The sequence below is a fragment of the Camelina sativa genome, chromosome 3, assembly GCF_030686135.1.
Source record: "Camelina sativa cultivar CO46 ecotype springtype chromosome 3, ASM3068613v1".
Classification (NCBI taxonomy): Eukaryota; Viridiplantae; Streptophyta; class Magnoliopsida; order Brassicales; family Brassicaceae; genus Camelina; species Camelina sativa.
Window position 1 is genome coordinate 14,288,985 of NC_141882.1, and position 21,205 is coordinate 14,310,189.

General features: G+C 36.8%; 2 protein-coding genes and 2 pseudogenes across 4 annotated transcripts; 3 read left to right on the plus strand and 1 right to left on the minus strand.

Moving 5' to 3' along the window:
• The first annotated feature begins 616 nt into the window (after window positions 1-616).
• Window positions 617-1,806, plus strand: LOC147946928 (uncharacterized; annotated as a pseudogene).
• Window positions 1,807-6,561: 4,755 nt separating this feature from the next.
• On the plus strand, window positions 6,562-7,826 carry LOC104777198 (protein MODIFYING WALL LIGNIN-1). Of its 2 annotated transcripts, none has more exons than XM_010501410.2 (3): window positions 6,562-6,954; window positions 7,060-7,250; window positions 7,411-7,826. In XM_010501410.2, exons 1-3 carry the CDS (start codon window positions 6,829-6,831, stop codon window positions 7,646-7,648), a joined length of 555 nt encoding a protein of 184 aa, XP_010499712.1. In that variant the 5' UTR covers window positions 6,562-6,828; the 3' UTR covers window positions 7,649-7,826. The 2 variants fall into 2 exon arrangements, with proteins under 2 accessions (XP_010499712.1, XP_019097364.1); XM_019241819.2 differs by having other exon boundaries at window positions 6,711-6,954; window positions 7,041-7,250.
• A 2,702-nt stretch (window positions 7,827-10,528) lies between these two features.
• Window positions 10,529-15,312, plus strand: LOC104777200 (AP-4 complex subunit epsilon). Its single transcript, XM_010501411.2, has 10 exons — window positions 10,529-11,742; window positions 11,831-12,046; window positions 12,131-12,241; window positions 12,344-12,541; window positions 12,637-12,768; window positions 12,997-13,053; window positions 13,139-13,255; window positions 13,618-13,695; window positions 13,778-13,921; window positions 13,992-15,312. Exons 1-10 carry the CDS (start codon window positions 10,954-10,956, stop codon window positions 14,958-14,960), a joined length of 2,811 nt encoding a protein of 936 aa, XP_010499713.2. The 5' UTR covers window positions 10,529-10,953; the 3' UTR covers window positions 14,961-15,312.
• A 600-nt stretch (window positions 15,313-15,912) lies between these two features.
• LOC104777201 (beta-galactosidase 15-like) lies at window positions 15,913-20,426 on the minus strand (annotated as a pseudogene). The gene is made up of 15 exons (XR_015592588.1): window positions 20,239-20,426; window positions 19,940-20,148; window positions 19,427-19,493; window positions 19,247-19,339; window positions 18,890-19,033; window positions 18,715-18,803; window positions 18,412-18,517; window positions 18,222-18,309; window positions 18,004-18,122; window positions 17,749-17,910; window positions 17,367-17,667; window positions 17,170-17,279; window positions 16,847-17,068; window positions 16,553-16,764; window positions 15,913-16,452 (listed from the first exon to the last, which is right to left on the minus strand). The product of XR_015592588.1 is annotated as a beta-galactosidase 15-like (transcript).
• Between the last annotated feature and the right edge of the window lie 779 nt (window positions 20,427-21,205).

Below are 21,205 nucleotides of genomic sequence, written 5' to 3' on the forward strand. Positions count from 1 at the left end.
GAGTCCCACAAAAGTTTCTTCTATTGAGAGGGTTCGGACTAATATGTAATTAGTATATTCTTATGTATTATTTAGGTAATTAACATCTTTGTATCAGGGCATACCAGTATTGTATATACAAGGCTATGCCTTACAATCTTAATAGCACAGACACCTTTATACAACTCTAGGTTTTATCATGGTATGAGAGCATAACCTATACTCTTAGGTCTACAATTCATTGCCTCTATTTCTTATCGCTATACTCTGTTTTTCGTTTCTTCTTCTTCTTGACCTTAGTATTATCGATCATTCTGTCGAAATACTCTCTCTCTCTCACTGAACTATGGCTGACGGAGATTCTGCTGTAAAGCAATCTGGTTCTCTCATCACTTCAGGTTCAACCACACGAATTGAGATGACACGTCGAAGGATTGATCTGTATGATCTCTCTTCCGGTGATAATCCAAGTTCGGTTATCTCGCAACCTCAGTTGTGTGGATCTAATTATGATGAATGGGCAATGAATCTTCGACTTGCGTTGAGAGCTAGGAAGAAATTTGATTTTGCTGACGGTATCATCCCAAAGCCTGACGAAGGATCTAATGATCTTGAGGATTGGTGGGCTAATAACGCCATGGTGGTGTCTTGGATCCGACTTACTGTCGCTCCCGATTTGAGTAGCTCACTTTCTCATCATGAAGTCGCTTGTGACTTGTGGACGTACATACAAAAGCGTTTCTCAGTCAAGAATGGACAACGTGTTCAACGACTTAAGACAGAGCTGGCGAACTGTCAGCAAAAAGGATTTGATGTGGAGGCTTACTATGGGAAACTTACAAAGTTGTGGACTAGTCTGGCTGATTTTCAACGAGCAAAGACGGTGGAAGAGATTGCACGTGAAAGAGAAGAAGACAAGCTACACCAATTTTTGATGGGACTTGATGAAGCTGTTTTTGGTGCCGTCAAGTCCTTTCTATTATCACGTGATCTTCTTCCATTTCTTGATGAAGCTTACCAAGTCGTTACTCAAGACGAACAGTCCAAGCGGGCGAGTCGTCTATTGGAGGAACGAAATGAAGGTGTTAGTTTTGCTGTTCAAGCTTCTTCTCGGCCTAAACCACCAACGAAATTACGAGATCCATCTGCTGTATGCACCGCTTGTGGTCGAACAGGTCACTTAGCTGCAAACTGTTTCCGAAAACTTGGTTACCCATATTGGTGGGGTGATCGACCATGTTCTAAGCTTCTAAACACAAAGATTGGACCTTCAAGTGGATCCCCTAGTGATCGTCGTCAACCCTCTGCTCCTTCTCCTCAACCTAACCATGTTGTGACTACACAAGCTAACCAGATGGTTACCTCGACACCTGTTTTTACTGCAAACTCGGTGGTTACGGATGCTGATCGGATTGGTATTAGCGGACTGAGTGAGTTGGAGTAGACCAGTTTGAAGCGTATGCTCAATGAACGAAACACCAGTGTTAGTGATCGTCTTTCCGGTACGTTTTTTCTTGAATCTTGGGTTATTGATACAGGAGCTTCAAATCATATGACTGGTAGCATTGAGTTTCTTCAAGATATTTGTGACATGGCTCCCGTGTTTATCAAGTTATCGGATGGTCGGTTTACAATGGCAAATAAACAAGGGAAAGTTTATCTTGGTTCACATGTTCAGTTGCAAAATGTGTTCTTTGTGGATGGTTTACATTGTCACCTTATATCAGTTTCTCAGTTGGCTAGAGATAGGGGATGTATCTTCCAGGTTTCTGATAAGCTTTGTGTTGTTCAGGACCGCATCACATAGACGCTGATTGGGGCCGGTGAACTGGTGAATGGACTCTATTTCTTTAGTGGATTGGCAACAGCGGCATTGGCTCAAACATTGGACAAGCAACCTCTGGATGTTTGGCATTGCCGATTGGGACACCCTTCATCGAAAGTTATGGAGAAGCTGAAGTTCTCGGATTCTGTTAGTAGTAGTAGTTTTGATTTCAAGTTGGGTGACGTTTGTATTCGTTCCAAGCAAACACGAGATCATTTTCCTCTAAGCATTAATAAAACTTCAGCAGTTTTTGAGTTAGTCCATTGTGATTTGTGGGGTCCTTATCGTACAACTTCGATTTGAGGTTCTCGATTTTACTTAACGATTGTTGATGATTATTCTCGGGCTGTGTGGATTTATTTGCTGCCAAATAAATCACAAACTGCTATTATACTTCGAAAATTTATTTCTTTGGTTGAAAGACAATTCGAAAGCAAAGTCAAGCCGATTCGAAGTGATAATGGTTCTGAATTTTTAAGCCTTGGTGCTTTCTTCTGGGAAAAAGGTATCATTCATGAGACCTCATGCGTTTGTACTCCGCAACATAACAAACGTGTTGAACGGAAACATCGACATATCCTCAACGTCGCATGTGCACTTCGTTTTCAAGCTAACTTGCCCGTTGAATTTTGGAGTTTTTTTGCTCTTACCGTAGGCTATTTGATTAATAGGACTCCTACTACGATTCTTGGTGGTAAGACACCATTTGAAGTTCTCTATCATCGACCTCCTCCTTTGAATCATTTGCGGATATTTGGTTGCTTGTGTTATGTACATAACCAACGCCGCGATGGGGATAAATTTGCTTCTCACAGTAATCGATCTGTTTTTATCGGTTATCCATATGGTAAGAAGGGTTGGAGAGTCTATGATATCGACAGTGGTGTTATTTCCACTTCTCGTGATGTTGTGTTCGTGGAAACAGAATTTCCTTTTACTAAGGAAACCATGAGTTCCGTTTCTCCATCTCTGGACTCTGTTTTTCCTCCGATATGTTCTCATGATGATGATGATGAGTTTATTCTTCCACCACAACTTACCACTGCTCCACTTGCTTATATGTTACCTATGGTGTCTTCGCAACAACATGTTGAGGTTACACCTACTCTTCCGCAAACCACCTCTTCTAACGTTTCCTTGCCATCATTACCCACTCTAGTTTCGCCTACTGCCCCAGATATGGTTACTGGTTCGCCTCCTGTGTCTGGATTATCGGATGATGAGTCAACATCCTCTTCTGTATCGGACTCTGCCGATAATGGTGGTGATGAGCCTGATAGTCCAAAGGGTAAGGGTTGTCGACAAAAATTCCGATCCACAAGACACTGACTATGTTACTAATACTACTCACGTTGAGTCAGATGGTGATTTCGTTGATTCCTCTTGGTATCCGATTAAAGATTATGTTGATTGCTCTCAATTCTCGGATCACCATCGAGCTTTTCTGGCTGTTATAACTACGGGTACGATTCCTCGCACATATGATGAGGTTGTTCTTGATGAGAACTGGCGAGGTGCTGTTGGTGGAGAGATTGATGCTCTTGAGGAGGTTGGCACATGGACTACTGGTACTTTGCCAGAAGGTAAGAAAGCTCTTAGTTGTAAATGGGTATTTACTTTGAAATACCGTCTGATGGTTACTTGGAGCGTTATAAGGCAAGACTTGTTGTCCTTGGGAATAAACAAACTGAAGGACTTGATTACAAGGAAACATTTGCTCCGGTGTGTAAAATGGTCATTGTCCGGTCGTTCTTACAAGTTTATGTGTCTCGTGACTAGGAAGTCCATCAAATGGACGTTCATAACGCCTTCCTTCATGGAGATTTAGAGGAAGAGGTTTACATGCAGTTACCACCCATGTTTCGAACAGATGATAAGACTCTCGTTTGTCGTCTACATAAGTCCTTGTACGGTCTAAAACAAGCCCCGAGATGTTGGTTTGCAAAGCTTAATACTGCTCTCCAAGACTATGGTTTTACTCAGTCTCGCTCGAATTATTCTTTGTTTACTCTCACGGATGCTAATGGTGATCTTCGTATTCATGTTCTCGTTTACGTCGATGATCTTATTATCTCCGGGAATACTCTAGCGCTCATTCAAGAATTTAAGGACTATTTGAGTTCTTGTTTTCGCATGAAGGATCTTGGCATATTAAAATATTTTTTGGGTATCGAAGTGGCTCGCAGTCCGTCTGGCATGTATTTGTGTCAAAGGAAATATGTACTGGATATCATTTCAGAAACGGGTCTTCTTGGTGCTAAGCCGGTCTCCCATCCTCTTGAACAGAACCATCGTACAGCCTTGGCTACGGGTGAGTTTCTCTCAAATCCTTCTCGATACCGGCGGTTGGTCTCATCTACCTCGGCGTTACACGCCCTGAACTCTCCTATGCCATACACATTCTATCTCAGTTTATGCATGCTCCGAGGACGGATCATTGGGACGCTGCTGTTCGGGTTGTTCATTACCTCAAAGGCAACCCTGGTCAGGGTATACTTCTTCGAGCTAACTTTGAATTGCGTCTTACTGCTTGGTGTAATGCTGATTATGCTGGTTGTCCTCTTTCGCGTTGTTCTCTTACAGCTTGGTTTATCCAACTTGGCGGTTCCCCCGTTTCTTGGAAAACACGCAAACAAGAAGTGGTGTCTCGTTCCTCGACTGAGTCTGAATATAGGGCTATGGCTGACACAGTGAGTGAACTCTTGTGGTTGCGCGGGTTACTTACGACTCTTGGTGTTGATTGTTCAGCTGCGATTCCTCTTCATTGTGACAATCAATCGGCGATATACATCAGTGTCAATCCAGTCTTCTACGAACGGACTAAACATATTGTAACAGATTGTCATTTCATTCGGGATGAGATTGTCCGAGGTGTCATTGCTCCTGCTCATGTTCCTACGGGTTTGCAACTTGTGGTTATCTTCATGAAGGCTCTTGGACAGAAGGAGTTTGAAGTTTTCATTGGCAATTTGGATATTTGTGACCTCCATACTTCAGATTGAGGGGGGTATTGAAAGGTTCGGACTAATATGTAATTAGTATATTCTTATGTATTATTTAGGTAACTAGTATTTGGACCGTGCATACGCACGAAATAATTATTTATGATCAAATAATATGTAACTAATTAATAATTATACATTGTTTGCACTATAATCAGTTTAATTTGGCAAAAGTTTTCCAATCCAATTTTGCTGTAATGGTTTTTGAAGAGTTATTATTTTTCAATATGTTACGTGTTATGTATTGTCTTCATCTATTAATTTATTTTTTTGTAAATTGGTGTCTTTTTTCTTGGTTCGTCTCCTCTTTGTTCCAAAGGAAACATAAAAATCATTTAATTAAAATATTTAAGAGCAATCCATACATCCAGATTAAATAAATGAATATAAATGATATAAAGCAAGTAAGCTATGTATTTATATTTTGTTAGTGCCTAATATTTCGTTTTTATCTCTCAACTAATTTGTCAAACTTGTTATGCTTATAAAATATGCCTTAGAGAGTAGAATTGAATTTACCTGTGTGTGAAATAGAAGACTAACCTTGTGAATGTTGTTGTTTCATTTGGTCTTGTTCTTTTCATGCATAACAAATGACGAAATCAAAGTCCTACCCGTGCTACAAAATCCCATAAAACAAACAAAGATTTGAGGATGAGTTACTTACTATACCTAAATCATTTCATATGCATGAACCCAAAAGTGATACAGCGAAATAGATATCATATGACCACTCAATTGTTCCTAGAATCTGTAAGAAAATGGATTGGCATGTTAGTAAGGAAAAAATGACAGAGAAGTGAGCCACAAAAACTGAATTGTAAAGGTTTCTCTTTGGCATGATTAGAGAAACTAACAATGACATGGATTCGTAACTAAAGATAATAAAACTTTTGATATTGAGATCGATTAAAGAGTTGGATCTCACCGATGGAATGTGCAAGAATCGTTGATTGGAGAAATGTTTTTTTTTGTTTCATGGGCCTCCCATCCATCTTCCTATGTTACCATATCAAAACGAAAACATAAATGAGATTAAAGAAAAAAATAAACAGATTTAAAAAAAAAAAAGAATACTCACTGATGATGAATTATCCTTTTAGCTGAAAGTTTTTCAAGTTCATTGATGAAAAACATAGATATTTTTATCGATGATGTAGTATAATATCCCTCAAGCTAGTGGTGGAGATGCAATGTGTCTTCAGATCATATTAAGAAGAAAGAGAGAAAGTTGTAAGAAATTTGGGGATAATAGAAACAAATGATAAATTTGAGGATCATACCAAGTCAACAGTTTCTTATCCTTCGTTTTCTTTTGACTCAATCTCATCTCCTTGGCTTTCTCCCTTTTCCATTGATCTAAATTTTGGAATATCTGAGTTTTGAACGGAGGACGAAGCAATTAGAGGAAAGTATGAATGTGAATTTTTGATTAACTGAGAATTATATTAGTGACGCTTTGTTAAAACTCAGAGATCGTGGAGAAAAATAGAGATAATGGGGAGATGCAGTTGAAGAAGATATTTTATTTTCTGTCGTGTTAAATGGAAAAGATTTAATTTTTTTTTAATCTTTTTTTTTTCACACGATCTGTTGTAACTATTTTTGTTTGATTTTTAAAAAATAGAAAATAAATCTGATGTGGCTTAATTTGGTTGGAGATGTGACTTGTGATTTATAGGATAAAGGATTAACATCTTTGTATTAGGGCATGCCAGTATTGTGTATATAAGGCTATGCCTTACAATATTAATAGCACAGACACCTTTATACAACTCTAGGTTTTATCATCTTCTTCTCTTCACCCTCTTAAGTCTTAAGATTCACACCCAAAAAAAAAAAAGTTTATTAATTAACACAAAAGCAAAGCAAAGAACCCAACAACCCAACCATAACAACAAAGAACAAATCCACTCTTTACAAACATATATACGTCAGCAAACACAAATAGTTATTCTCTATAATAGTGGAGTAAGTCTCAAGTAATCTCCTCTTCTCTCTTTGTGATGTAAGGACAAATCAATGGAGGTTCAAGAACAAGATACCCGGAATGGGCGACCCAATTTTTCTTTCTTTTTCATGTTCATCATTCTCTTTGGTCTTGCCACGTTCGTCCTGTGCCTTTCGGCTGAGTTTCAGAAGGCTAAGGTAAATGAATTCTCAAATGACTTGTTGCTCAAGTCATCCTTTTGTGTTCTAAGAACATGATTTCGGGTTAAAAACTTTGCTAAAAGTTTGACGTTTTTTTTTAAGGGGAAAGATCTGAAATGGGACGGAGAATCTTGTTATTTACCCGAAAATCATGCTTTCGGGTTAGGAATCGCTGCTTTGGTCTGTGTTTCCGTTGCTCAGATCGTAGGAAACGTTGTGGTATGTAGAGGTTTCTTGAAAACGGACAAAACCGGAACTACACCGCTTTGTATAATTCTTCTGTTGATTTCTTGGTAAGACGATCGATGCTTTTTACATCATAGTTTATACCAACAAGAAACAAATATGTTGAAATATCTAGCAGTTTAGTGATCTAGTTTTCGTAGCCGTACGTGTCATAATCTTGATTAAATTTGCAGTTACGTAATTGTATAACACACGAACTAATTGCAGGGTTATTTTTGCGGTTGCGGTTACGTTGATAAGCGTTGGTGCAAGCATGAACATAGAGCAGAGATACGGCAAAGGGTGGCTAAACCGTGAGTGTTACCTTGTAAAAGACGGAGTGTTCGCAGGGTCTGGCGTTTTGTGCGTTACAACGCTGGTTGCTATTCTCGGAGCGTTTGCGTCTAAAGCCAAGCCATCAGTACAGGGTGAGACTCAAGACAAACGTCACACCCAGAATGTGTAGTAGTTTTCTTTTTAACCCCTCTCAAAATTAATTAGAAAGCAAAGAAACTTGATCAAATTGATAAACAAACTCAAAGATATTATTTCATTTTTTTTTTTTTTGTTTTGTGTAACCTTAGAAGTTAAAACTTTCTCAATTCTCATCAATCTCTTCCAACGTGAGATCACTTCTTGTTAAATTAGTTTATTTACTCATAGAACAAAATAGTTTAGAGTAGTGTAATATTCCCCATGATAAATTGTTGTAGATTAAATATTTTTATTAAATAGTTAGAGCCAAAAAAGAAAAAATAATAATATATTAAAAATTATTTTTACTTAAGAGGAAAGAAAGAAAGTAAAAGATAAAATTTTACTTTATTGTTACAAAAGACGAGAGGCTGTGTGAGAAAAAAAAAGTGATATTAATATACAGTATATACATTAATAATTATACTTGTTTTGGGTATACTAAATATGTAGAAATTTAGAAATATTTAAAAATATGAAGACGTAGTTATTTTATAATTAAAGACATTCAAACATGCTATTAACATTCTAATCCGTAGTTTACGTTATAAATTCTCACACATGCTATTTGATCAATAATATTTTTGGAAATGTTGTCATTTCTAAAATAATAATCAAACTACAGCTACTGTTCTCAAAGTTTAGAAAGAAAACAGCGTTTTATCAAATTTTGAGGCCTGCCTAAACGTGTTTGGCGAGAATAGTGAGATAAAGGTTGATCGATGGTGATAGTGTTGCTAGTTGATGGAGATTGATCATCTAAAAGTAATTCTCAGAAAACTTATTAAACGTAAACACGACGTCACTCCACACACCACACTCTTTGTGTTTACGAAACGACTTCGTTAGGCCAATATTTCAAAAACCCATCTCCAAGATGTAGAAAAAAATATCAACGGTTGGTTAGTATGGTTTCTTGGTCCATAATTAAACAACCTCGAAATATGATGCATCTAGATCATAACAAATCCACAAATCTTTAATGAAACACAGATAACCAATAAGTGTCTTCATCAACGAGAGCGATGTTAATCAGAAATTTTAGGGACATTTTCACTCAAATTAAGGATTCAACCCTATGTAAACTCTAACACCAACATCTAAGGAACTAAGATCTAGTAAAGAACCAATTCTGTAATGTCTATGTTATGTATTTTCTCTACATTTTGGTGGATGGATCATGTATGTATGTTTTGTATATGATATAACATGACTCATACGTAAAAGCATTTGTACATCATCCTGGTAAAAACGTATGCATTATAACTCCATTTATGTTGTTGTTCTAATCTTATCAATGCACCATATTCTGTAGAGGTTTCGATTTACATGAGTGTTTGTATAGAATCCCAGTTACTAAAAGATCCTCTCTGGCCATCAAAAGAAGGAAGATGATGCATCACTAACAATAGAGTTCTGATCATTCTGAGAAAAGGATTTTAAAAAATCTCTTATCTCTTTGGTTTATGCATCCATCTCATAATGCCATATATATTTAATATTAGTCTAAGTTTTAGTCCAGTTAAGCCGATTTTTAGCTGAGTTTCTGAAGTTTTGTTCAGCTTAAAGCACGTGCAAGACGTCCTGGGTAACTCTTTTCTTTTGTTGTTGTTGTTTGTATAAAAACTAGGAAAATACGATCGAGCTGAATAAACTTTTTAAAAAAAATTTGGAAAAAATGAACATGATTTGAAAATTTATGAACCCATCTATTATCGGATCATTTGGGCCCTAGCTATATAATAAGTAGGACTTTTTAAATGGACTGCTTTGAAGTAAGACCATTGTAGGAGGCGATCTTGATGATGTACATTCCGTGAGATCCTCTTCAAAACACTGTATAAAACTTGAGACCAGTGTTGTCTTAATCAAAATTAAATTGTTCACTCCAAATCTTATCATTATACATAGAATGAAGTCAGATTAGTCGAAAGGAAACAAATAGACATGATATACCGAAGGGGGTTTATCGAGTGGCATCGATCGATGCATCGTCCATCATCCCATCAAATCCCTAGATGCACTCCTTGCATCGATCGATCTAGTCGCGCGACACAACGCCGCACGCGAGCTCCTCCGTCTCCTCTCGGCTCCAGTACACCAAAATCGACCTTCAAAGACCACAAAACTCACAAAGAATTTTCACAAGCAATCAAAACAACCAATAGCAAACAAAATCACATAAAATAACCATCAATTCACTTAGATCAGTCATGATCCCGCACTCACCTTTGAGAATGATGAAAACTGGATTTAAACTCACGAAAAAGCCTCCTAGCAAGCTCCTAACACGATCTCAGCCACAAATATCCACTCCACAGGAACATATCTTGCAAACAATGGCCAAAACTCTCAAAAAATCTTAGAACTTTTCTCTCCTTTTCTAACTTTCTAGAAAACAACCAAAAAATGCCAAACTCGTCGAGCTTCCCTTTACATACTCGACTATAGGGTTTTCCCAAACCAAAACCAAACCAAAATGCAAGCAAACGAACGTTTAACTTAAATCGTTCTGCAGAAACCGATTTTGCATAGACCGATACAACCTCTACATTGAGCATCGAGCGATGCACATTCCAAACCGAGATTTTGGTTCACAGATGTTACAAAGACAGTTTCGTTAACTGAGACAAAACTAACTAAAATTAGCAATTAAACTAAAAGAATCAACAAAAACTAGCTGTTTGTTTTAATCAAAAGACAAAGAGTAAGCTCTTTTTTTTTAAGCTGAGAGGCTTTTTTTTTTGTTGTTGACATTTTTCAATTTAGTAACTTTGACAATTCCAAACCGAACCAAAACTTTGAACAAATTGAAGCGAACCAATACAAAATCGGATCCCGGTTAAACCACCTCTAAATTTTACTGTAACACGCGTGTTGGTTTTTAGCGATTGGGGGACCGCCTGGTGTGGCTGTGGCTCTCTCTATTGAACGCTAAAAAGCAAACAAAAAAAAAAAAAAAAAAAACTCAGACAAAACTCTTTTTTCTCGTTACTAAACTCTCTTCTTCTTCTTCTCTTCACGTTTTTCTCATCTCCAATTTCACACTCTCTTCAGATCTGAGAACTCCACCGGACCAGACTCATCAACCACCGCTCTCGGGAAACAATCATCGGAAACAATCAAATCTCATTTCGCATGGTCAAATTCCCGATTTCTCATCGGATTTAGCCCTAAATCCTACCCAATTCCATCGTTTAAATCAATCAGTCGTCGTCGGAGAAATCACCGGTCAAAATATCCGGTGCGTTTGGTGCTAGTGATTTGATCGACTGAGAGAGAGAGAGAGAGACGAAGATGGAGCAGTTGAAGACAATCGGAAGAGAGCTAGCGATGGGATCACAAGGAGGATTTGGTCAGTCGAAAGAGTTTCTCGATCTGGTCAAATCAATCGGTGAAGCAAGATCCAAAGCCGAGGAAGATCGGATCGTGTTAAGCGAGATCGATATACTGAAACGAAAACTGTTGGAACCAGATGTTCCAAAGAGGAAGATGAAAGAGTACATCATACGGCTCGTTTACATCGAGATGCTAGGCCACGACGCTTCCTTCGGTTACATTCACGCCGTGAAGATGACTCACGATGATAACCTTCTTCTCAAGCGTACTGGTTACTTAGCTGTGACGCTGTTCCTCAACGAGGATCATGATCTTATCATCCTTATTGTTAACACGATTCAGAAAGATCTCAGATCCGATAACTACCTCGTTGTTTGCGCTGCGCTTAATGCGATTTGTAGGTTGATTAATGAGGAGACGATTCCGGCGGTTTTGCCTCAGGTTGTTGAGTTGCTTAATCACCAGAAGGAAGCTGTGAGGAAGAAAGCTATTATGGCTTTGCATAGGTTTCATCGCAAGTCTCCTTCTTCGGTTTCGCATTTGATTTCTAATTTCAGAAAGAGGTTATGTGATAATGATCCTGGTGTTATGGGTGCCACTCTTTGCCCGTTGTTTGATCTCATTAGTGAAGATGTTACTTCCTATAAGGATTTGGTTAGCAGTTTCGTCAGTATTCTCAAACAGGTCACTGAGAGAAGATTGCCAAAGAGTTACGATTACCATCAGATGCCTGCACCTTTCATCCAGGTTTCTTGTCTTAGCTTTTTTATAAGTCTTTCACTTGTTGAACTCAATTTCTTGCAATTGGTGATTTTTTATGTTTTGGTATTTTTAGATCAAATTGCTGAAGATAATGGCGTTACTTGGTAGCGGTGATAAGAATGCGAGTGAAATCATGTCTATGGTGCTTGGAGATTTGTTCAGAAAGTGTGACTCCTCTACCAATATAGGAAATGCAATCCTTTACGAGTGCATTCGATGTATTTCTTGTATACTTCCAAATCCTAAGCTGTTAGAAGCTGCTGCTGATGCTATCTCCAAGTTTTTGAAGGTTCTTTTTTGTCTTCCTGACATGTATGCAGATACTCTTGTTTACCTTATGATTGTATCTAAATTCCTGGAAAATTATTTGCAGAGTGATAGTCACAATCTGAAGTACATGGGCATTGATGGTCTTGGTCGATTGATAAAAATAAGCCCAGACATTGCTGAGCAGCATCAACTTGCCGTGATAGATTGTTTGGAGGTGAGCAGAAACAGGGAAAACCTTTTTAGTTGTTTTTTTTCATGTGAGCTCATTGTTTGTTTGTTTTTGCCTGATGTTCGTTTCATTGCTACTGTCTAACAGGATCCAGATGATACACTAAAGAGGAAAACATTTGAATTGTTGTACAAAATGACCAAGTCCTCTAATGTAGAAGTGATTGTTGACCGAATGATTGATTACATGATTAGTATCAATGACAATCATTACAAAACTGAGATAGCATCTCGTTGTGTTGAGTTGGCTGAACAATTTGCTCCAAGCAATCAATGGTTCATCCAGGTAGCAAGCCAATCTCCCTCGTAACTGTGGCCGCACAATATAATTACAAAATCTTGGTTTCAGTTGATAGAATTATTACTGTGGCTGTACTGCAGACCATGAATAAAGTCTTCGAGCATGCAGGAGATCTGGTAAATATTAAGGTGGCACATAATCTGATGCGTTTGATTGCTGAAGGATTTGGAGAGGACGATGATGATGCAGACAGCAAGCTCAGATTATCAGCTGTATGTTGTTCATTTCCTTTTCTGTTCGTTCTGCATTTATGTGCAAAGAAATTAGTAGTTTGTGTTTCTGTGATATGAACCATTTTTTAACAGAGGAAAGAGTGATACCTGAAATTGCTATCTTAAATCTAGCATTGAGTAACTCCAGTCACGTTCTGACTTCTTGTTTTGTTGGTTTTAGTGTGATTTTTTTGTATTGTGCTTATGAGTGTGTTTTTCTTGATGCAGGTGGAATCGTATTTGCAGCTTATTAGTGAGCCAAAGCTTCCATCCCTGTTTCTTCAGGTTGATTTTTTTCTCTGATCTCTCCACTTAACATTTTTTTATTCACATTGAGTTTATGCTTCTTACTTTTGGATTTAAACTTCAGGTCATCTCTTGGGTCTTGGGAGAGTACGGCACAGCTGATGGGAAATATTCTGCGTCCTATATTAGTGGAAAGCTGTGCGATGTGGCAGACGCTTACTCAAGTGATGAAACTGTAAAGGTAGCTCCACAGTTTTCAAATACTATGCACCGAAAAACCTTTGCCTTCTTAGGTGTCCTCGCCTTTTAATTATCTGTATGGTGTAGCTTCTTCAAACAGTCGACTTGTTTCTTAGATCAGCAAACTTAAGTTGCATAGGACACCCTGGTAGATACTGAATTCCTTGAAAATGTGACTATACCCATTGCGTGCTAACTCCTCTTCCTAAAATGTATTCTTACACAGTAGATTTATTATCAGGATTATTTGCTCGTACATGTACATGAGAGCGGTGATGTTTCCACTTATGCAAACTTAGTCCAGTTGTTAGTTGTTACCTGTATACTGCCTGAAATAGTAATGGTTTCCTCTTCTTACTGAAGGGTTATGCTGTCTCTGCACTGATGAAGATCTATGCATTTGAAATTGCATCTGGGAGAAAGGTGGATGTTTTGCCAGAGGTCTGTATCTTTAGATGGTTCTGAAATTAATAACCTAATATATAGCCTGCTTTGTCACAGACTGACTGGTTCTATTATACAGTGCCAATCTTTGATCGAAGAGCTACTGGCTTCACATTCAACAGATCTTCAGCAACGTGCATATGAGCTTCAGGCTCTCCTTGGTCTAGATGCCCGTGCTGTTGAGACTATAATCCCTTTAGATGCTAGTTGTGAAGACATCGAGGTACGTTCTCTCTTCATACGTTCCCTTCGAATGTGGATTTCTTGAATCTTATGGTCCATTTATGAATTAGGTTGATAAGGAACTTTCATTTCTCAATGGCTACATCCAACAAGCTATCGAGAGTGGAGCGCAGCCTTATATTTCTGAGAGAGAGCGCTCGGGGATGTTTGAAACAACCGACTACCATCCCCAAGACCATCACGAAGTTCCATCTCATACCCTTCGATTCGAAGCCTATGAACTTCCAAAGCCATCAGTGCCACCACAAGCTTCGACCGAGCTTGTTCCAGTACCTGAGCCTTATTACAGCGAGTCAAACCAGCCAATTTCAACATCTTTGGTGTCTGAACGAGAGTCATCAGAGATCAAGCTGCGACTCGATGGAGTAAAGCAAAAATGGGGTAGACCGAGCTATCAACCAACCACAGCAGCTTCTTCCACTACTCAGCAAGCAGCAAATGGTATCACTTCACACTCGGATGGAGGAGTTGGTTCATCTAGTTCAAAGCCTCGAAGCAGTTACGAACCAAAGAAACCAGAAATCGATCCCGAGAAACAGAGACTCGCTGCATCCTTGTTTGGTGGATCATCATCGTCAAGAACTGATAAAAAGTCTTCTGGTGGTCACAAGCCCACAAAAGGAACAGTTAACAAACCGGCAACTGTCCCCAAGGAAAATCCAACCCCTGTTCAACCGCCACCAGACTTACTCGACTTAGGCGAGCCAACGGCTACAATTTCAGCAATGGATCCTTTTAAAGAGTTGGAAGGGCTTATGGATTCTTCGAGCCAAGATGGGGGTTCGAACGATGTGATGGGACTATACTCAGATGCAGCACCTGTGACCACAACCACAAGTGTCGACTCTCTCTTATCCGAACTGTCTGATAGCTCCAAAGGAAACTCACGCACGTATCAATCTCAAACCTCAAAAGGACCAAACACAAAGGAAGCTCTCGAGAAAGATGCTCTTGTTAGACAGATGGGTGTAAACCCAACAAGTCAGAACCCTACACTGTTCAAAGATCTCCTCGGCTAGACGAACCATTCTCCATCCAAGCCGTCCATTCATTAGCTCACAACCATCATCATCATCATTCCGTATTTGGTAAAGTGTTGTGGGGTTTGGGGATTACTATGTTTCCAATTCAAGAACAGCTTTTTGTTGTACCTAAGTTTCTTATCGATAGGAGCTTCATAGTTTACGAAACACAAAGAGAGAAGTAAGTCACGCATCGAGATTTTACATCATCTTTTCATTTTTTTTGGTTTCTCGTTTAATTTTGGAGTCATCATCAGTTAATGGTTTTGAGTTCGTCTTGTTGTGTCTATAGAACATTTGTATCATCTTTTATTTCTTAGAGGTATTTAATTTTTCTTTTTGTCAAAAATAGTTTATATATGTTCGGGACTATGACCATCACCGCTATTTTATTCGTGGGTCTTTCTTCTCTCACAAATGTCAATGCCACCGCTTGAAACCTTTAAAATGACGAATTGGAAAAGAGAGCAAATGACGATGTCATGATAGACCTTTGGGAACTATGCTTTTATGGATTTTTTATCTTGACATCCGACTTACTGTGTGACACTGGCATATTATTTTTCTGCACAACTTTCTTTTATAGCCAAAACAAGGAGTCATGTATTGATGTTCAGATTTGCGAGGGATGATCATTGTGAAGCTTCAAACAAAACTAGATTTCTTTCCTTGTTCCTAGACCAAAAGCAACGAAGACTATTCCTTTAGATTTCTTTGTTTTTGCCATCATCAAGTTTTTAACATCAATCCATGACTCCTCCTTGGATTAAAGCGATGTCCTCTTCCTTCAAGGATTTTTAACATCATCAAGTTTTCTTCCATAGAATGCTATTATTTGACGTTCTAACAAAGCAAGCTTTAATTGGACATAGGTAGAAAAGATGCAATCCAAGAGAAAATCCGATGTTTGAACTTTGTTTCCGACAACGAGGGAGAAGACAGAAGAGAGTTTCATAACAACCAAATCATTTTATTAGAAGTCGGTCTCTTATTTAATAACATCTCCATATAACTAATAATGGAGAAATAATTCCTAGGATCAAAAGCACCTACGTCCTTCGGAAAAAACCCATAGTAATACCTAAAATCTCTAAAAAAACAAACTAGCAAACAGCTTCGACGGCAAGCCTCTTAACAGCACCACCACACTTTGGTGCTCCAAACTTCTCTTCGGAGACATCAATGGAACATTTTTCCTTTCCAACACATTCCTTAGTGAGAATAGCAGCAGCGTCGTTGCTTGCTTCACAAGTTCCTTTTTCAAAGTATCCACAGTTGCCTCCTGGGTTACCAAACGAAGCGAATTTGATGGCGGAAATGGGTTTTCCATCGCACGAAAGCTCAAGAACGTTCTTCTCATAGACATTTGCACACACTTCCGACTCCAATTGTCTGAAAATTGACAAGTGATGGGTTTCCTCCAATCTCTTCAAACAAAACCAACATGTTGTCTCCTTCTGAGTTCAAGAAAGAACGAGGAACATGGTACCTGATAAAAATAAAATAAAAACATATTTCCATGTTGAAACAAACTCAACCAAAAAAAAGATATGATTTTGGACCATGAAAAAAACAAAAAAAAACAGTACCATCTTTGAGTAGGTTCTCCACAATTTGTTTGACACTTTTCAGCATAGTAAGTGCCTATGTAGTTGCATTCGGCAGAACAACCATCAATATCTGCAAGAAAACTTGGCCAATAACGTCCAATGTTGTTTCCATTGATCCAAGCCGTTCCTTTTCCAAGACCCAAAAGATCAACCACAACTGGTTCACTTCCCAAAGGAGCCTTGAAAGCAGTCTGCAAGAAACATTGGAATGATAACGATTTAAAAATTGCATTCAGAGTTTCGTTAGCTATTGGATTTTAATATTTACTTTACCTTATACCAAGTCATGGTACGGTTGAATGGTACACTTTCACCTGACCATGTAGAAGGTGATTCTGTACTAAAAAGTTGGTTCTCAAACCCGCTTAAACCGGTTTTATAACTCCATTTATGAGCTGACAAGTCTTTTACTATGGTTTCATCACCGTTTCTTCCAATGATAAAAACTGGTCCGGTGATTCCAGCAGGTACATTTTCGAAAAAGGCACCATAGTTCTAAAATAAATAAAAAAATAAAAAAATAAAAAAATTTGGTTAAGGATGAGAGACCTAAAGAGAATGGTTTATAACCTAAGAGCAATATAATTCATACTCACCGGAAGGCCTACGGTTATGCTAAGGAGGGTAATGACATTGGCACCAGGGTTGAATTTCGCGTCTTGCTCGAAAACATAGTGAAATTTTCCATCTTCTACTCGATAATTTCCTAAAATGAAAAGAAACAAAAATGTAAAAAATAATTTTCTTTATATACTGAGAATTGTTGAGAAGCATATATATAAAATTTAATTACCAATATGTTGCCCATTGACAAAAGCGTGAAGCACATGAGCAGTACTGTTAATACGGAGAGACATGTTTTTGCACCAAACCGGATCTTGTTCTTTGAGATTAACTGTAGTCATGTACCAAAGATAATCGCTTTCGTCGTTGCTTACTACTTTCTGATCAAACAATTTGCTCATTGTGGACTCTCCTTTTCCTTTCAAAAGGACATTATCTATGTTCTCTGGTCTCCATGACCATTTCAGAGTCGAAGGCTCATCCTCAGCCTCATTAGGTTTCTTAACCATCACTGAAGTCTGAGTGTTAATCTGAAAATTAAAAGTTAAATGAGTTAAAAGTAACTTCAATAGTGCATAAATTTTTAAAATTTGAATGGAAGGAAAATAAACCTTGGCAGTATTGTAAGTCACAGTTTTGCAATCTGGTAAAATGCTAACAGACCAAGGCGGGACGTCGTAAGATGTTCCTTGGAAATTGATTCTTGCATCTGAGGTTTCATTTACGTTTCCAATGAAGCAGCTTGAACCTTCTTCCGTTTTATAAATTGTTGCCTATATAATATAGGATGTTCATAAATATACTATAGAAAAACATTTAAATATATTAATTTCTAGAAAAGAGGTAAGCTAAGGAAGGATAATTACCGTGACTAGGTTTCCAAAATCAATAGTGGTAACGTTTCCATGTGTCAGAGTCTTCTCCATGGCATGAAGAACATCATGAAGTTGCTTCAAATGTCCGTACTTTGGTTGGCTCAGATGACCTAATCAATTTTCACCATGTTTATACAATTTTTTTTTAATGATGGAAAAAAACCAAAAAATTTTAAATAAATTTGAATGTGAGTATATATTATATTTACCATATTCATCAAGAGGAGCATCATAATCATATGTAGTTGTGATGTACGGTCCACCAGATGTTCTATCAAAGTTGGTGCCTCCATGGTACTACAAAAGTAACATAAACATTTGGTTATTGTTATAGTTAATGATAATTCATTTGTGTGCTTAATCAAATAAACTAAATTTATATCAATACAAATATTTTACCATGTAGTAGTTTTGGAATGTTCCTCCTCTTTGGAAGAATCTTGCAACGGCAAAAGCAACATCTTCGCTTGTTCGGTGAGGGTTTTTGCTTCCCCAATTTTTATACCTACAAATAAAAATATATTAATTTGGGGTCAATGAAATTTAACTCTGTTTAAATATTATAGATATTAAGTAAAAGAAAGTTTCCTAAAAAACGTACAAAAATACTTTTTGTCAAAAAAAAAAGTTTTTCTTGTTCTTTTAAGAAAATAAATAATAATTACTTAATTACAATAATGATGCAAATAAATAAAAACTAACCATCCGGTCCAATTCTCAGTCCACATTTTAGGAGTGTTGGGGTTGTTTGGTTCAAAATTGTCGCAATAATACCCATTGCATGTGTTCAACTGCAAATTTAAATGATTGACAAATAATTAGTCTTTTTAGTATAAATTAATATAATAAAAAATTCACTAAACTTTAGCTTAATTACCATAGGTTGAGGAGCATCATCCTGTTGACACATGATCCATGGAATACCAATATCAAGAGAATTGGCCATGTTTGCACACCACTGAATGTATGCCTTACCGGCGGCTCCATATGATCCAATTACATTTCCATACTCATTTTCAATCTGCATATTTATTATTAAAAACAATATCAGAATTGTTGCCAGCTTATTCTAGCTGTGTAGGAACGTTAGAAACAAAAACTATGAGTGCATGAGATATGCAATAACAGTCTTTTCGAGATATAAATAAAATATTGTATATAGAAAATATTGTATATATATATATATATATATATATATATATAGTGAGTAACATAGTGTTAAAGAACTAGTTACCTGAGCAAGGATAATTGGACCTCCTTGTGATGCAAATAGCTTCTCTTTCTTGACCATTTCTACTATCATAGTTGTAAAATTTTGCATCTCATTCTGCATACAAATCATCCATATATTAATAATTAAAACTTATATAGTATTAATTATAATTAATACTTATATAGTATGAATGTAGATTACCATAAACGCGTTATTAGTGGTTCTGAATTCCATGTCGGGAAGGTTGTGCAGCCACACTGGAAACCCCCTATTTCAAACAATTAGATGATAAAAATATCAAAGTTAGTCCACAGATATATAAATTAACATAAATAAAACAAAAACTAACTGATATCATCATAAACTAAGTAATGGAGAAGGAGTAAACAGAGAAATGCGTATATTATAAGAATATAGCTAACTCAATTTTTGATCCTCAAAAATCTTATTGGTTTCTCCTAAATCGTTTATATTAAGTTGTAACCACCAGTATTGGTCAAAAAAAAAAAAAAAAAAAAATTGAAACCACCAGTACTTTGCATTAGTCAGTACTTTGACCACTAATGACTTACATAACAAAAATAATAAAGACAGCCTACTCTAGAAATAAAGAGCACATAGCGACTCAAAATGAACCGAAATGAAGTTAATTTAAACGTACATGGAATTAAATCATGATATTATTAGTAAAATCAAGCTAGTTTAGTTTATTACCCGTAGTTCCACTCTGCGCAAACATATGGTCCAATACGGAGAACTCCATACAATCCTTGATCTTGAATGGTTTTTAAGAATCGAATAAGATCTAGATTTCCAGAGAAATCATATTGACGACGAGTAGGTTCATGTGCATTCCAGAAAACATAAGTCTCGATCGCATCAAGACCTCCTTCTTTACCCTTCTTTATAAGGTCTGGCCACATCTAACAACAAAAAAAAAGAAATGTAATTAATTAAAATATTACTAAAATCTCAATAGATTCACCACTAACACATGTTGATATGTAAATTACTTCAGGGGTGCTTCTAGGATAGTGGATAGAACCAGAAAGAAGAATTCGACGATGACCATCAATGGTGATGGCTCGGCCATCGTGAGAGACTATTGTGGCAGCACAACCACTTATGAAGAAGAGAAAACACAAAAGAAATGTTAAAGAAACCATGATTGTAGATTTTTTTTTTTACTATTTGAGTAGAAGAAGAGTTAAGAGATCAATGGTATATGCATGGGAAAAAAAATCTTGACGTAAAGATGAATTTAGATTTTGTTGAAATATAATAATTTTTAGTTGTTTGGATATTAAGAAATGGATAAGACTTTAAGTATTAAATTTAAATTATAAAAAAAAAATCATGCCATAATCCGATAATGCCCCATTTTAGTAGATCGTTCGTAAATCCAACTCTCTATTTATTTTTTTAGTTTTTTGTTTTTAATGATATTCATTTATAACGAAACAAACATTTTCATCGACAAGTTTAGGGGACTCAATTATCCGTTTATATTTATTGACTACAAAATATTCAAATTTGAAATCAATTTATTGTTTCTTTATTCAAGTTGTTTTTTATATATACACATTAATTATCCGAACTCCAAACGATTTTATAGGGCTTGATTATCTTTTCTTTATCTTACATTCTTTATTTACCTTTTATGTTAAATAAAATTATACTGTCAATTTAAATTTACCCTATGAGGGAAGAATTTATCTTTTTTCGACAGTATTAGATAAGATCAAATTGTTTTGTTTTTTTCGAAAAGGATAGAATCAGTTTCAGTTGTTCAGGTTCCGAAAATCCTAGTGTTGATTTTATCATGTAATTTGAATTCGTCTCCTCTTCGGGAAAAAAACAATCTTCCAAACTCTATTACATAATTTATAAAGTCTCCAAATCCAAAAAAAAAATTGTATGAAACTAAAATTTATTCCAAAAATATTAGAGGCATGTCTTTCATCATGTAAATTCTTAACA

Bases quoted from the DNA above. Each gene is read 5' to 3' on its own strand.
- LOC104777198 (XM_010501410.2), top strand. From the start codon at position 6,829: ATGGAGGTTCAAGAACAAGATACCCGGAATGGGCGACCCAATTTTTCT. The intron at 6,955-7,059 runs GTAAATGAATTC...TTTTTTTTTAAG, and splicing joins CTGAGTTTCAGAAGGCTAAG to GGGAAAGATCTGAAATGGGA. The intron at 7,251-7,410 runs GTAAGACGATCG...AACTAATTGCAG, and splicing joins ATTCTTCTGTTGATTTCTTG to GGTTATTTTTGCGGTTGCGG.
- LOC104777200 (XM_010501411.2), top strand. From the start codon at position 10,954: ATGGAGCAGTTGAAGACAATCGGAAGAGAGCTAGCGATGGGATCACAA. The intron at 12,242-12,343 runs GTGAGCAGAAAC...ACTGTCTAACAG, and splicing joins CCGTGATAGATTGTTTGGAG to GATCCAGATGATACACTAAA. The intron at 12,769-12,996 runs GTATGTTGTTCA...TTCTTGATGCAG, and splicing joins GCAAGCTCAGATTATCAGCT to GTGGAATCGTATTTGCAGCT.